Source organism: Onthophagus taurus, chromosome 7 (genome assembly GCF_036711975.1).
Source record: "Onthophagus taurus isolate NC chromosome 7, IU_Otau_3.0, whole genome shotgun sequence".
In the NCBI taxonomy this organism is placed as follows: Eukaryota; Metazoa; Arthropoda; class Insecta; order Coleoptera; family Scarabaeidae; genus Onthophagus; species Onthophagus taurus.
Window position 1 is genome coordinate 8,215,334 of NC_091972.1, and position 18,064 is coordinate 8,233,397.

The 18,064-nt window shown below is 29.0% G+C and overlaps 1 protein-coding gene across 4 annotated transcripts; it reads left to right on the forward strand.

Moving 5' to 3' along the window:
* The first annotated feature begins 499 nt into the window (after positions 1–499).
* Positions 500–16,591, forward strand: LOC111422766 (Cyclin T). 4 transcript variants are annotated; one of them, XM_023055991.2, is made up of 6 exons: positions 501–1,319; positions 4,795–5,010; positions 5,069–5,236; positions 5,295–5,541; positions 5,643–7,613; positions 11,360–16,591. In XM_023055991.2, exons 1-6 carry the CDS (start codon positions 1,171–1,173, stop codon positions 11,441–11,443), a joined length of 2,835 nt encoding a protein of 944 aa, XP_022911759.2. In that variant the 5' UTR covers positions 501–1,170; the 3' UTR covers positions 11,444–16,591. The 4 variants fall into 4 exon arrangements, with proteins under 4 accessions (XP_022911757.2, XP_022911759.2, XP_022911758.2 ...); XM_023055990.2 differs by lacking the exon at positions 11,360–16,591 and adding an exon at positions 7,971–9,788; XM_071198072.1 differs by lacking the exon at positions 11,360–16,591 and adding an exon at positions 9,795–10,633 and having other exon boundaries at positions 502–1,319.
* Positions 16,592–18,064: the final 1,473 nt, after the last annotated feature.

The window sequence follows — 18,064 nt, forward strand, 5'->3', positions numbered from 1 at the left end:
AATTAAAATTATTGTCGGTAGCTAAGGTGTATTATTCATTTATTGCAAATTTATTTGTTTTGGTCCAAATGACAATATGATGAATGTGGTTATGTCGGGTAATGCTCGAGAAATAAATAATTTTTATTTAAAAATTTTTATTTGGGGTTAGATGTTTTTGTTATTAATTTACGAATGTAAAATTTGTATTTAATAAATATAATTAATTAAATTCGGATTTGTTTGGTGTAGCATAGTTAGAATCTAACTTCACGTCGATTGAAATATTGAAGGTTAAATGGTTAAGGTGACAATTATTATTAAATTAATAAACATTGCTGACAAATGTTATAAAAGTGTAATTAATTAAACGTTAAAAATAAGTTAATGTCAAATTAAAGCAAAATTTAAGCGATTTTTGCCCAAAAATATGTTTTATCTGGTAGAATACGCGCCATAGCACATGCGCGCTAATTTTCAAGTTCTACTTCCGTTAATTGACCGGATAGCGCCATAACTGTTTGGGTCAGTTATACGTCCGTAAGATACATTAAACGTGGGTGTTTGTTTTCCAAAAAGATCTCATAAAAAACGTTTTAAAAAAGTAGGATTTTATTTATAAATATATCTGTGATAAATACTCCAAGTCGTTACTTTCCGTTAAAATTCTTAAAAGCTTATGTTGTCTAGTGCGGTTGATCGGCCATCGAGCAGTGAAAAACATCAATTTGCAGGCACTTTGTGAATCTGGATACGAATTCTACCAAAAACGAAACTATAACAGAAAATATCGTGGGTTAAAAGGTCAATAAAGTATCGTGGAACGAACTTACGTGAAAACTGTGTCGTAAACCGGCCAATACCTTGAAAATAACGCGTCCGATTCGGATCGAGGTGATGTTTCTTGGAATTCCGAATTGATTGTGACGCAAGAGTACGACTCGAAACGTATAGAAGGGGGCGACGGCGCGCGTGTTTTCTGGATCCGCCCGCGGTATCAGGTCTCGAATGAAAGAAATTGAACCCAAAACGTCGTTTATCATCACGGTACGTTTAGGTTAAATATATCATGTTCGGACTATGCAATCGTATTTTAAAGTGATATCAAATGTACCACCGTCGTAATATTTTTGTGACGACGCGAGGCGACATCTGTACCGTTCCCTTTGCATTTCGTTACGACGTACGTAAATGGCTAACGGCGATGAGAAGTGGTATTTTTCGAAAGAACGACTCGAAAATTCACCCTCACGCCAATGCGGAATCGACGAGAGCAAGGAATTGTCTTATAGACAACAAGCTGCCAATTTTATACAGGATATGGGCCAAAGACTTAAAGTGTATCCTTTTTTTATGTAACCACATCGCTTAACCTCACTTTTATCAGCATAACAAATCGTTTCTTTTTACAAGATATTTAAACCCATGTTGGTTATTTATGCGAAAAATTCGCTGACTCAACCAATTATAATGGCAGCTTAACATTTTTTATTATTTACATTGGGATATAACCCTGATTATTGAGATTCCGAATTGTTTAACTCATTTTTAGGTCAAATAAATTGATTACTCATTCTAATTAAGGTGCAAATTACAAAGGTATAATTATATCTATGACAAGGACTGGTATCTTAATTCTAGTTATTTTGATTTAGTAACCGGGAAATTTTAAGTTTGATTAAATTTAATTATAGAGGTAAGTCGATAAAGGTTAAAATAAGGCACCAAAATAGAATCTCTATAGATTGAATATAGCAATATCAATAAAAGATCTGGTGTAAAGTCTAGAGTATTTGATTGCGGCAGTAAGATGTTGTAAATAATCATTTTATTGTTAAAAAATCGGAAATTGTTGATTTGATGTTGCAAGCAAACAATGGCGATTTTAATATGTAAGGTCCTTCTTGTTAAGGAAAAAATTTATAAATATTTCTTAACAATTTCGGTAATAAACAGAGCAGACTGTAGAGCAAAAGAATAAATTACACAAACCTGCAAAACAAGGAATGTTGATTGTTGTTAGATGGCCAATGATCATTTTTGAAGTAATTTTCTCTAGAATCAGAATCTGTGCTCAGAATTGGACCATCACATCAGGATTTTGGGATATTTAAGGTTATGTACAAGAAAAATGACTTCTTTTGGCTAGTTTTGAAGTTTTTAAATAATATGGCACCGTTAAATAGCACATTTTGAAGGGCAAGGATAATACTGAATGATGTAATAGATAGAATAGAGCCAAAAATATTGTTCGTCTCGTACATAACCTCAGATATCTCAAAATCCTGATGTGATGGTCCAATTCTGAGCTCAGATTATGATTGTACACAGAAAATTACTTCAGAAATGGATGAGCAACAACAAAACCTTGCAAATCTGTGTTATTTCTTTATTATTTTGTTTTACCAATTTAGAATGAGGTGATACCAACGATTTAATTACACTAAGAAAGTATTATAAACTAAGAATAAAGAGTTAAATCAGACATCAAAGTAACATATCATGATATTGACTAATAGCAAGAACATAGAAAATACCAGGAAAAAACTATTTTAAATTGGGTGTTTACAGAAGTTAAACTTGAATATCAGACCAAAGGTGTTCATTAAAACATTAAATATTTAAGTTCTTAAGGTCCTTCCAAAGGTTTAGGGCAAATTAGGTCCTTGATGAACCTTAGAATTAACCTTTAAATTATATAATTTTTTGCAGAGAGCTAGAAAACCATTTAAATATGCTAAAATATGTAAAACTTACCGAAAAGTCACCTTGAAATTTTTCAACTGCAAGATTATATAAATTTCATAGAACCAACTAAGAAATCTATTTTTTTCAATTTTCCCGCCGAATTTAACTTCAATACAACCCAAACCGCAAACATTTGCCTGATTTTAGCGCTATCAAAAATGTATTAAATGTGGAGTTAATTTCTAATATTTTTAGAACTGGGAATTACTTTATTATGGACCGTTAGGTACTATCTTAAATTTATCTGATGATTATTATCTATCCAGTTAATAACACATAAGGACACTTAAAACGGCTATAACCATCCGACATGTACGACTTGTTTTAGGATCCATTCACTAAAGTAATTTTTATTAAACACTAAACTTTGCTATAGTGAATTTATTATGAATAGGTATAATTTCGTTGGAAATGATTTATATTTCTTTCTTTATTTGGGTATTGATGTAATCTTCGTTTTGGGTTCAGTCACCTCGACGAATATAACTAACGTCTTAATTCGTATGCTATGACTCGCGAAATAGCTTCAATTTAAAGGTAACAGGGCACCGTTTTGGCATCAGTAAGTTTACCAAAGTAAAGAAAAGGCAGGAATTAAGCGTTTTTACCAGCAAAAGTATTAATCATATATGGACAACCATGATTGTCGACTTGGCATCAGCCATGTTTGATTGGAGAAAGGGTTCTGTTGAACTTTTAGCGCGAAAGATTCCCTGTTCTCACAAAATGGTGGCACCCTTTCTCTGGAGATAGTAGAAAAATTAATGCCTACGTTATGAGGTGATTTACCACTCCACATGCTTTAGTCATCAATTTGATCAATACTACCTCGTCTTTCCAGTTCTCCATCAAATTCTTTTTCCCTTTTGCCTTGTATTTTTTGCATTTGCATACAGTTTTAATCTTTAATTAAATAAAATAATTTCCATAAACATTTTAAATGTCAGTACAAATCTCCCATGTTTGGCATAACCCTTAACACTGCACCACATGATTTGTCTATGTAGTGACATTTATCACTATGGTGGTGCCCCCCAGGTTTCTTCTTGCCCAGAACAAAATAATCTTGGATTCGTAGTAGAAGCCCATTTTTTATCTACTTTCACAACCCCTTTATTGAATTGTTTGCAGTCCTTTACCACCAATGCCAGATCGACTGAATATGCTGTTAAGTTTACTCTGATCTGATTGTTAAATTGGATTCTATTATATTGGTTTTTATGAGTAACTTTTGATCATACTTAATAGGTAATTGAGCTTATTCAAGATTATTCTTTTCTATAAAAAGAATTTTTTAGGTGGGCTTTAGGCTATAGTCTGCTCTTGTAAATCTTAGAGGGACCAACATTAATCTATATCTGAATTTATACTTCACTGGTACCTTCACCCTATATCTTATATATTTAATAAAAAATTAGTTACTTGTTACAGCAAAAATCTTCAACCTTAATTTTTGATGTTTTATCACATTTTTTTACAAAATTTTACCTTTACCATTAGATATCTAAAAAAATCTTTCATCAGTTTATAATTTTCTTATTATTGCAGGGAAAACAATCAACTTTTAACTTTGTTTATGTATTTATTACAATTTATGTATTCGATTCAATAACATTCTTAATTTTTACAGGTTATTCAACTGATTTCTCTTTAATTTATATAATTTGTTTTGTAATAACTACAATAACAATTATCAAAATGTAAAGATAACATTTATTAAAAAATAAACTTTATTCAGAAAGATTTCGTTATGTTTTTTAAATGATTCAGTCATTATTTTTATTTTTGGTTCATTCAAAATTTTTATTTATTTATTAGTTTGCTTTATCTAATTACGAAATTTAAAAGTCTGACTATTCTAAATTAATAAGAATAGAAATTCAAACTCATTCAATAACAATTTGTCTTATTATGTAAACAATTCGATTATTAACTTTTATGATAATTTATATCAAAGAAAGTTTTTAAGCTAATAACCCTTATAATCTATAAAAGCGGTGGATTTTCTTTAATACCAAAGCGAAGTAGCAAAAATGACAACAAAATTTTCCTTAACCAAAAGAATAGATCACAATTATGTATCAACACGGCAATCGTCTACATGCACAGATTTTACGTCTTTCATTCCTTTACACATTTCTATTGGGCTTCGATAGCATCGGCATCGATATTTTTGGCGGCCAAAGTCGAAGAACAGCCAAGAAAATTGGAACACGTTATCAAATACGCAAATTTATGCAAAAATCCCCATGATACCCGAATATTCGAAATAACTTCCGAAAGGTATTTTTTAAAGGAACTTTAAATGTTTATTGATTTTATTTTAAATTAAAACATTTAGATACCAAGCCCAATCGCAGGACTTGGTTTTTAACGAAAACATACTGTTGCAAACGTTAGGCTTTGACGTCGCCATAGATCATCCCCATACGCATGTGGTTCGATGTTGTCATTTGGTCCGTGCTAGTAAAGATTTGGCTCAAACTTCTTATTTTATGGCTAGCAACAGGTGAGGTTATTATTATTTTTTTTATTGTTATTTAATGATGTACTTAATTCATTTCAAGTCTTCATCTAACGACAATGTGCCTGCAGTATAAACCCACAGTAGTGGCGTGTTTTTGTATTCATTTAGTGTGTAAATGGTCTAATTGGGAAATTCCTTTATCAAATGAACGGAGAGAATGGTTTTCCTACGTAGATCCAACAGTTACGTCAGATTTATTGAAAAATTTAACCGAAGAATTTCTTACGATATTTGAAAAATGTCCGTCAAGACTGAAAGAAAAAATTATGTCTATTGGCGGTTATTTTGTAAGTATTGTATTGTTTATGCATTTATAGGGTACGTTTGGTTAAGTTGAATAGGAAAAAAAAAGGTTTTTGGGAGGATTATTCTTTTTTTTAATGTTTAGGAGGGTGAAAGAAGATTAGGAATGTTAACGGACGCTAAAGATCAATCTCATCACAGACCTTATGACTCAATAAAACCAGGAACAACTGACGATCCTCATAAACACAGACCAAAACCTCACGATGCGAGTTCGTCGAGCGGAAGTGGTGGTCAACATCAACAAGATCGTGAATATCGCGATAAAAGAGAAGCGGAGCGAATGGCGAGACACGCTTCCGCAAAACAAGCTTCCTCCGGAAGTTCCTTGAGTAAACCTCTCGTGCCTTCAGGCCATCATCGTCCCCCCGTTGATCCAAATAAAATGAAACATAATCGTCCACCTTCTTCCGGTCATTCTTTTAGCGGTAGTAATAGTTCATCTTCATCTAACCGACCTGATCAACATAGAGATATTTTAAGAGAGGCGACACGAGATATTGGTTTAAAGGAGTATCATAGTGTTGGAAATAGCAGAGAAATGAGGAACGAGAAAGATATCCAAAAAAGAGATAGCATGTTAAAACCTAACGTTTCTGTTGAAGGTAGTGTTTATATGGATAGGTCGAGTTACGCCCCAACAAAACCTAGACCTTCCACGGATCCCAATAAAATGCCTCATAGACACGAAGAATCTAAAATGTTTTTGAAAAATGAGAACGAAATTAAAAAGCATTTAAATTCATCGTCGAATGTCTACGAAAAAATTCCTTATTTAAATAAACCACCCGCTATGCAACGTAATAAACCAACGGAAAACGTTTTTGATCCTACAAAATCCGTCCAAAAGCAACAACAACCCATCAAGATGGAAACCCCAAACGGTCAAAGCAATATTACTTCAGTTTTTTCCGTTCCTATTTTACTCGACGAAAATCAAATAAAGACAGATAATAAAACGGAAATTATTCCTCCAGCGGTTATAAAGCGACCGAGTTTATTTTCACCGGAAAAATCACCCCCACCACCTCCTCCGGTTGTTATCAAAAAAGAAAAGCATTCGCCGATTAATCCGATAATGAATAAATTATCACTTGATGTTCCTCAAACGTTATCTAATCTGTTGGTTCCACCTCTATCTCCATTTAACTCACCGGATGGTGAGAAGCAATCGGACATGTTACGCCAAACGATTGTGCATCAACCAAAATTAGAACAAAGCGAAGGGTTTGAGAATATACTCAGGGATTCGGGGATAAAAGCACCGCCTAATAAGCACCAAGTACCCGACATTATAACTCCAATCGCCGATGTCAAGACTGTTCCTCAACCTAAAGAAATCACTAAAGAATTAAAACCGCCAGATCTGATTCCACCATTTACAATTAATAATGTAGTGAATCCAAGCGCACCTCTTCTCTCTCAACCTTTAGTTAATGGTATTGAAACAAATCCCACGTTAATAAGCAATTTATTAAAGGAAACTGCCTCGACCGTAACGCATTTACCCACAATTTCCCCCCCATCTGATAAAAACGATAGTTCTAAAGACAACAAAGATCATCATCATAAAGAACGTAAAAAGAAAAATAAGGAAAAACATAAACACAAAGATAAAGATCGAAGTAAAGATGATAAAGAGAAAAAGAAGAAGCATAAAGATAAAGAGAAAGACAAACATAAAAATAAAGAAAAAGCCAAAGTGGAGGAACGGATTAAAATTACAATATCGAAAGATAAAATTCAACCTCCTGACGCAACGGCATGTGGTGGATCCATTAAAATCAAAATCCCTAAAGATCGAATTAAAACGGATGTTATTCTTGAACAACCCGCACAACCACCACCACCACCCCCATCGACGGCGACGCATGGTGCTGGAGGGCTAAAAATTAAAATATCCAAAGATGTCATCAATCATTTTAGTGGGAATGACAACAAGAAAAGAGAACGTGAAAGGACTTCGCCATCGGATGCGCCACCAAATAAATTATCAAAATCGAGCTACAATCGAACAAGTGATCCGAAAATGAATGGAAGAAATTCTTTTGGAAAGGTAAGTAATAGTAGTATAGATAACAGTAATGTACAACAACAACAAAAATCACTACAACAACAGCTTCCACCAACACAAATTAATTTGCAAAATAGTAGTAGCAATAGTAATGTTATGTGCATGCAACAACAAAATTTTCAAGCTCAAAATATACAATCGAAAAATATGCAATCAAAAAAGAATTTACAAAAAAGTTTACAACAAAATTTGCAACAACAACAAAATTTACAACAAGCTCATTATATGTTGTATCCGCCAACGAATATTCCACCGCCTTTTAATATGACAGTTCCTCCACCTTACATGTATCAAAATCCCCAAATGTACTATAATTACCATCCTGTTTATCCGTCACAGACGATGTATCCACCACTTATGCCTCCTGGAAATAGTGGGGGTGGAGCTCCACCTTTACCTCATGAAGCCCCACCTGATAATCCACCTCCACCTCCTCCAGAATAAAATAAAAAAGGAAATTATTATCAAGTAAATGGAGCACGTAAGAATTTTGTAAATATTATTTTTTTTCTTGATTATATTGTTGGTTAGTTTTTGTTGAAAAGTGATTGCAAATTAATTAATTATTAATTATAAATTAATTAATTATAAAAAAGATGCAAAAATATTTTTGGGTTGGTTTAAAAAATATAAAAATTAGGACTTTTATTAAAAAAAAAAAAGAATAGGTTTAAATATATTAAAGCAAGATATATCAATTAATCTCAAGTAAAAGAGAAAATTGTCTGTATCGACAAGAATCAAGTTAAAATTTACACGTTATGCATAAAAATTTCAATTCACCTTTGATATCAATTCATTTACTTTGATTGCTCAACGAAGCAATATTGACGCATTTTTTTGTAATTGTTAATAAGTGTGGTTATTACCACCTTGTAAACAGTCCTTTCACCATAACTATGAACACAGTGCTTTGACCTGTCTCGATTTTATTTGGTTTTATTCTTGTCATATTTTAGTTAAGACTTGTTGCTCTTCCCCATTGACTGTTCATAATACTGGGTGTGGCAAAACAGATTAAGCAGGTTATAAAGAAGTAATGGGTATATATAGAGAGAAAATGTTTTTATTTCTGAATCATATTATTTTAAAAATAATGTTCTCAAAATAGCAACAATTAGCACACTGTTGGAAACGAGTTCTGAATCTTTTACAGCTCGTTTACACATTTCACAAGTTATAGCATTAAATTCTTTAATAATCCACTCCCTTAGTTCTGGCAGGGTTTGAGGGCGGCGTTTAAACACCCTTTCCTTCAAATATCCCCACAGAAAGAAGTCACATATGCTTAAATCTGGTGACAGTGCGTAAGTTTTTATTTCTGACCATCGAACTAACGAACCTACAGAAACGCATGTTTTTGTATTGCTATTTAAGATTAATTTTCTCTAATTTCCTAACAAAATAAATGGTACATTATAGACTTACAAAGTTATAAATTCATGTTGTAAGTAAGGTAACTAATTCTTACTTGAATTAATCATATAAGTATTGAGTCACTTTGTCATATTAATGATTTATTAATTGATTAAATATTATATTCAAATATTTTTTAAGCATAACGTGTAAATTTTGAATTTTATTCTTCTAGAGTAGACAGTATTCTTGTTAATAGACGAATTTCAATGATATATTTTTTTCTGGACATTATCATTAAATTTATTTTAACATTTTTTTTGAGAAGTTCTCTTAATTACGTCTTATGTTATTATCATAAAAGGAAGGTTAATGAATAAGTTTTTTTATAGATTTATTAAAACGATAATTCTATTTCTATCTAGTTATATATTAATTTTTCATCTAAATATCAAATCATGGCTTTAAAAATAAACTAAAAGTGCCATCAATTTAGCATTAACAACTACACTATAATTTCTTTTTTTTTTTATTAATTAATTAATAATTATCTTATTCTTCTCAAGAAAGATGTTTAAAATAAATATCAATTCGTCTGTTTAATTAAAATATAAAATACTCTTATAATAATTATTTTAATTAATAAATTAGTTGATTTTTTTATACGTTTAGTACTTAATCATGGCATTAAAAGAATAAAAGAGTGGAACATAATAAATCCAAAAATACACAACAAAAAATACATAAAAATGTTCCTTTTATACTTATATATAATAAAAAATGGTGTAAATATTAATTTTAATGTAGCCAAATTGACTGAAATCATCAAAAAAAGTCATTCAAATATAATTTGTAATGATAAAAGAAGAGATGTCCTTTAAGAAAAAAATTGTGTGGAAAATTGAGTGCTGTGTGTATGGTTTGATTTGTATGAAGTTTTTCTTAATGGAAAAGGAATGCATTTTTTTAATCAGCGTTTCCATTTCTACCTTTGGTTGTTGTATGTGAAAAAAATTTAAATAAAAAAAGTGACTGAACTTTAATCGTGATATAATAATTTTGTCAATGAGTTTAATTTTTAATCTCTTTCTAATTAATTTAAAATATAGGACTACCATATAAATCAATTAAAAATTATGTTGCATTCAATCATGTTTAATTGTATATACTTGTTATTTATGTATGAAAATTTAAAAGTTTAATTTTTTTAATATTTTTGGTAGTAAATAGATGTTTATAGTAAATTTTCCTTTTTTCCTAATTGATAATTTAATTACGTTTTTAGCGTTTAGTTAATTTATTATTATAGAATCTATAAAAAAAAAAAACAATCTTATAGAATTTATTATTAATACATACATATTTTTATTTGGGCCTTAACAGACTGGCTATAAAATTATAAAAAAATAATGATAATCTGTAGAAACCAAAAGGAATCAGATAAATTAGATTTTGTGTTCTTCTTGTAATAATTAATTAATAATCCAATTTGTAAAACTGTTTAACACTATTATTTTTTTTATTTTATTACTCTTTTTTCTCGTTTAATTCTTTTTTAGGTTTAACAACAAATCAAATTCTGTGTTTTTTTTTTTAATTTTTATTGATTAAATAAAAAATAAACAAATTATTGTTTAAACAGAAAACGCTTTTTGCTTTTTTCTCTTTCAAAACAAAAAAAAATCAAAGTTCTTCCTTTATATGCAGTCTGTTTTGGGGAAAACACAAAAAAAATCGAAATTATTTTATTTTTTTAATTAGCAAATAGTTCTGTCTTCATTGAATATTTGTAGAATGTAATTAATTGCATGTTATTTATTTTGCTCACTAATTAATGTATTTTATGTTCTTTATGTAGCATGGCTTTTCTTTTTTTTTTTTGTTTTTTGCAAATCTTATTTAGAAAAGATAATCTTTCTCGTGATGTTTAATAACACTTTAAATAACAGTATATACATGAAATTCATTAAATTTTTACTTCTGTTAGGACTATAATAGTTATTTACGTATTAAGGCGGGAAAGTCTTCTTTTTTAATAGATTTCAAACGAATATTTTCGAAAGTATTAAAAAAGTCTTTCTCACCGTTACACATATTATGTTTTTCTGAAATCGTTAAAATTTTTGATTAGGCCATACCCCAGCTATACAATCATCACCCCTTTTGATTCATACTTCTTTCAAGAAACGCGTCATCTTCTCCATAAAATAATATATTATCGATTTCAGAAAAATGTTTTTATGATGACATTTTTGTTGATACAAATAACTTTAATATTTATATGAATTAATACAAAAAAAGCTTCCATCTTTTTTTATATAAAATAGATGGATGGTATCGTGTGTTATACTACGGTGTTTGGTGCTTTGCAGGTGGCGCAACACGGTGATGGCGAAGCATCCATGCACAGGTTGGCGGAATCTAAATATATCAACAAAGGGGCAGCTAATTTATAAATTAAATAAGCTTTATTATTTTTTCTATTTCTTATTTAATTATTATTGCGATTTAAAGTAATAGATCTCGTATAAACGCCTCTTTTTTTATATAGGGTGATTAAAAAACATTAATTCAAATTATTAATCATGAAAATATTTAGTTCTTCATCAATATAGGGTGTTATATTCATTTTTAAATGTAGTTAAGAACATAAAAGGTGACGATTTCACTTAAATTTTAGCATATTAATAAATCCAAGAATACAGTTTAATTATTACGTTTATTTTGACAATTGTATGGAGATAGATAGCGATCCAAAATGATAAATACCACTTTGAAATGTTTAATCTTAGTTTGAATTATGATACTGAAGATAATTTTCTAAATTACTTAGGAACATCTCCTAAAATATGTTGTATCATCAAACTAATTCTTTCTAAGCTTACCTATAGTAAGAGATTTATAACTTTATAGGTAATACATTGTACTGATTGTGTAGACTCCTGCAAGATACAACAAGCTAAAAAGCTTTTTCTATTTTGGAGAAATAGAAAATAAAATTTGTATTGTTGCAATATTCCTTATCTTTGTAAAATTGCGCTTGTTTATTTTATTGTTAGGTTTTTCAATCCTATTCTTTTAGTACTGTTTATACTTACATTAACATCATCAAAAAATATTAGTTATTTGTATTGTGTTACAACATTTCTATCTTTCTTGGCCATGTGGGCTTCTTTCGGGTTGTTAGTCACTTATTCACTTGATGATTAGGTTGGTACCCACTCATATTGGGTTACAAGTTAGATAATAGTCTGGGCAATGTAGGGTAAACATATTTTATATGGTAATTTTGACGAAAACTTATTGATAATCGTATATAAAATATTTATAGATGGAAATTTAACGTAGATGCTCGTATTTTGAAAATTTTAACTCATTTTTATTGTTAACCTCAGTTAATTGTATTTAAATTACGAATTTGGATCAGTATCCACAACGAATTGTTAAAATAAACGTAATAAGAGAACAAAATTGAAATTGAATCTACAAATCGTTAAAAAAGCATACGACAAATCTTTTAATACATCTAAGTTTGATAACATTAAAATAGTGCACCATGATCATCAGAACTTTACATCATTGAACTTTACGCATTCTCTCAGTAAAATGATTCTGGAACATTTTCGACACAAATATACATTTTTTTACATATTATAAATTAGATTCTTGAGTAAATATGTTTTTGTAGCAGATATGGATCATTGCTTCTAACAAACATCATCTCAGAATGTATGGATTTTCTTCATTATATTGTCTTCCAACTATTTGTTTTGTTATTGTTTTCCAACCGTGAACTTCCATATACACTGAATATGGAACATGATTGATACTAAACATGATTTGTAACTAGATCTGCACAACTTTGAGACTGTCTAATTTTTTTATGTACCATTTTGATCTTCGATAGAATGTTATGGTAACATTTTTTTTAATACTCGTTTATGAGTATTAGTATGAACATTTGAAGCTTATAAAGGTTTGGTTTGAAATCTCTACAAATGTAGATATTGTGTTTTTCACATCTGCATCATTCTAACATTTTACTTAGTAGTTGGTTACATATCATATCTTTTATTCTATACATTGATGAAAAAAATGTCTAAATTTTCTGCACAATAAAAGCAATGTGCTTGGTTAATAAATGAAATATCTGTTTGAATAGGGACCATTTATTTGGAAATCTTTCCTTTCTGCCAACATTTTCCATATATAGTACAAATCATTGCTGGTGCCATATCACCATATAAATTATCTCTTTATATCTTTTTGTCAGTAGGCTTGAATTTGATACTTCTTAAATAGAGTTTTTGAATACATCTTTTCTGTACGTATTTTTTATACATAAGTAAAAGCGTAGTATCTTTCCTAATAAGAGCCTCATATATTGTTCTAGGATAACCACAACATATATTTTTGGTAAAAATTGTTGTAAAACTTTCATAGTCCCATTAATCCTATAACTAGTTTTATTAGACAAAAGCATTCTATTTTATATGTTCAGTTTTACTCAACTTAATGTAAAAATGAGTTATTATATAATAACCTGTTGATGGCTTAGTAAGTTGAGTAATAATAAGCAAATTTTTTTAATAATATATAAACTTTTTGTTTTTTAATCACCCTGTATATAAGAAATTACAAGATATCTCAAATCTAAAACCTATAAAAATAATCACGATATAATATAAATAGTGTTCATTTGTTAATTATTGAAGAAAATGTGATTCTATTTTCTTTCTTTTTTTAATCTGATTACCGTTAATTTATTGATATTCATAAAAAAAATGCATTTAATTTTATAATGTTTAGAATCATAGTTTTTTTATTAATAATAATTTTGAACACTGTATGATGATCCAAATATATATAGAGAGAGAGTTTATTTTTTAATTAAATGCACCTTGCAATTGTATGATATTTAAGTGATTTTTAAAAAAATTTATTGAAAGAAGTATCTATTCCATTTTTATTGTTATTAATTAAAAATTTTGTATTCATTTTTGATAAAATGAGAACTCTCTGTGTAAAATATTAAGTTATATATCGATAAATAAAGTTGAAAGCATTAAGGAATAAGTGTGGATCATGTATATAAATTTAAAAATGACTAACGACGAAAAAAGACAAAGAAAAGAAAATGTAATAAGAAAATAGTGATATATGAAAACTTAAAAAACAAAAAAAACTTAAAAATGTAGTGTATACTAAAAATTTAGATTAAACAAAAAGTTTTTTCTTAACAACTTCCGGCCTATTTATCAAAAAAAAATATATATATGAACAAAAATTATTAATTAATTGATGATATTTATAGATTATGCCAACTTGGGGAGTAAAATTAAAAAAAAGTCATTAAATTAAAATTAATCATTAAAAAATCATTATTAAAATAATCATCATTAAAAATTCATTTTCATTTTATAATATTTGGGTTTTTTTGTATGTGTGTCTGCTGCTTTATTATTATTATTTTTTTTGTGTTAATGGTTCTCCCCAAAAAGAAAAAAACTTGATAGGAAAATATTGTTACCTCTGTTTTTTATTAGTATTATGTATGTCTATAATAATTATTATAAATAGTTATAATTGTTCAACTTATAATTATTAATGAAAAAAAAATTAATGTGATTACTAAATCACCTTAAAAAATTCATCATTTTATATAAATAAATTATTACTGTGAGAAAATCGGAGCTTTGGAGTACATTTATAATCCAAAGAATAAAACATTAAAGAAAAAAAAAAGATAAAGGAAAATAAATATCGACGCAACGTGTACAATAAATCACTAAAAACAAAAAAAAAATGTAAATACGTTTCACACACGGTATTTCTGTAACTCAAGATATCATTTGTGATTTAATTTTTTATTTTTATTATTATTACTTTTGTTTTTTCTTTTTTACTTGTAGTTAGGTAGAATATAGATATGAAAATCAATATATTTATATATTACAATACACGTATATATAAATAAAATAATTACGTACAAAAAATTATTAAACAACAAATTTAAAAATGAAGAAAAAGATTTGTTCCTGTATAAAAAAATTACGCACTAAAAGTTGTTAAAGAAACAATTGATTTTGCAATAAAAAAAATGTCTATTAAAATATCTTTGTATTATCTAAATTTGAAACTTTGAATATTGATATAATGGAAAATATTAACTAAGTAATTTATTGTTATTTAGATAATACAACGAAAATGAGTATGTTCAATAAAAATTATCTCTAAAGTGTCGACACAAACAAAATTTAATTTGTTTAAAGTTTAATTTAGATAGCTTAAACTATATGATTTTTATTCTTTTAATGTGTTACAGGTGTTTAGGGGACATTTTTTGTTTGAATTTGTCGGTGTAGAAAGAAAAGTTCCGGTTTCATCAAAGAAGCTAAAGATGAATCTTTTTTTTGACGAAATTTATTATACATTTGTGGCACAACATTATATTTTCCTGTTTTTGATGCAAAAATAACATATTTGGGTTAGCACCGAAATGGGTTAACTACTAACGCAGCTTTTTCAAGTCTGGTTGGATAACATTTTTCATCAAATAATAATTGAGGTAATTTAACATGAAAACAAAATCAATTTTAATTAAAGGTGTGTCCAAACATAGAGTCTTCACGAGTCGCATGTTGCCGCGTAATACTGCATACATGCTTTGATGCGTCCAAACTTGCATTAATTCATCCATATTTGGACCATATTTTGGCTTCATTGTCATATGATCGGCCTAATTTTGAATATTTTTACTTTAAAAATTTAGACTTGGCTTCTCAATATCTACAACATTTTTGTTGTAATTAAGTTTTTACAACGTTTGATTTTTGACTCACGTCCTCTAAATTGTAACATTTTTAGAAACAATAATTCAACAATAAGACGTTAATAATTAAATATAAATTTTAATTGATAACTTTAGAGTATTTTTATTGAACATAAAATATAAAAAAATTAAAATTTAAAAAGTGCATTATAATAATTTTAGTGATTTATTTTGAAAAAAAATTTAAATAATAAATTTAAGAGTTAATATTTGTGTGCAACTATACAATATGTATATATTACATACATATAAATACCTAGATTAACACCTGTATAAAGAATTTTTTTTATTAATTGAACAGTATCTCAGGTTACACTTCTCCTATCGCAGTAAATTCTGTAAATATTATAATAAACTTTTTCTTATTATTGCAGGGTAGTTAGTCCGTATGTAATATTATTACATTAACTTAATTGTTTTATTTTTTTTTTTGTATTTTCCATCATGAAATAATAACTAAAAAAAGAAGAAAACAGGTAGTATTTTTACGTTTTAGGGTAACAATAATTATTTAAGTTTCTGACTGCGGAAAGAAATTTTAAACTTAAATTTAAAAACGAGGAATAAAATTAAATTGAAAATAAAAAAAAAACGACGTGTACAGAATATTTTTTACTTGTTATATATTTTGTTGTAACAATATTAACTTAAAAATATATATTTATAAAAATGGTTCACTTTTAATCTACAAGAAAAAAAGTGTAGTTAATTCACTACTTTGTATCATATAAAAATTAATATGACATGGAATTATATAAATCTATTTAAAATCTCCAATTTATTTCATTTCATTCCCATTTCACACTGTGTATATGGGGAGTGTTACTGAAATATCCTGGAGGCATTATAAGAAAAGGTAAGTACAATTCTTATCATATCAAATACATTTATTGTTCTATGTATTTGTTTATCCATATCACCGTTGTAGAATTAATTTATTGTTGTTTTACTATTAGTTATTAAAAGTGGTTATTAAGGGGGCCGTCTTAATAGAGGTATGGCTAAATCCGAATGTTTCTAGGTCTAGTGTCTAGCAGTCGTTTTTGATTCTACTGTCCTTGGTTGTTAAAATTTAGTATTTTTACTTTTACATCCATCCAATGGTACTACAGTCCAATTCAGGCCTTGGCCTCCTCTATTTTCCTCCTCCAAGCCCATCGCTATCGCTTTCCAATTATGCACCTGTCCCACTGGTCCCACCCTTTATCCCTCCAGCGATCACCTGGTTTTCCCACTGGTCGTCTGCCTTCAAGTTCCTTCAGACGCACTCTTTTGGCAACTCTTGAAATATCCATTCCTTCCATATGACTCGCCCATTTGAGTCTGCAGTTTTAAATACGTTGAAACGCTAGCTTCCTTAAAGAGATTGTATAGCTCATGGTTGTATCGTATTCTCCATTCTTCGACTTCTTTGACCTTTGACAAGGTCAAACTTCACTACCATCTTTGTATCTTTGCTTTTCTATGGACGTTTCTAGACTTGAAAAAGTTGGACAGGACTTCTGCGTATTTCTCTCATTGCGTCCCGGATATTGGGTATAGTGGTATCAAGATACATAAAGTCATTTACGACCTCAAAATTCCGATCTTCAAACGTTAGATTTTGCCTTCTCGTTCTGTTACAATCGTATGATCAGTAACGTTAGATCTGTAGCACTACAAAATAATGCAAAATTTACTCTCATCTAGGCTATATCGGCGAATAGGCTTATTTAGGTGTTCTTTAACAAAGGCGATCCGCTTCTGTCGACAGTTGATCAGTTGATGCTACAGTTATTTTTATTTTTCGAAGAGCTTTCCATAGCTTTACAATAATCTTTCGTTCTCCTACTTCAATTTCTCTTCCTTTCGTCTCCATTCCAAATTTTAGCTTCCAATTCTCTACTAATGCAATTGAAATCAACTGTTTTGTTATTAAAACGGGAAAGCACAATTTATAAGCTATGTATTGTTTACACTACTCCCTTTACTCTATACGCAGATTTTTGCAAAGGCATTATTTGAAGTATTTAAAAGTTCTTTGTACGCAGACTTCTGCTGCTGAATGTACAGGGTGGGCAAATTTGGGTGTTATTATAGGCTATCTCAGAAACTATAAGAGATACGAAAAAAGTAGGTGCCATGTCCCGGTTTCTTTTTTCGAGACTAACCCAATCCCGCAAACACCAAACCTCTATCTTCTTTTGTATTTTAGTTATAGCCAAAAAGTCAAATTTTCGTGATTTCAAAAAATGCTCATATTTCG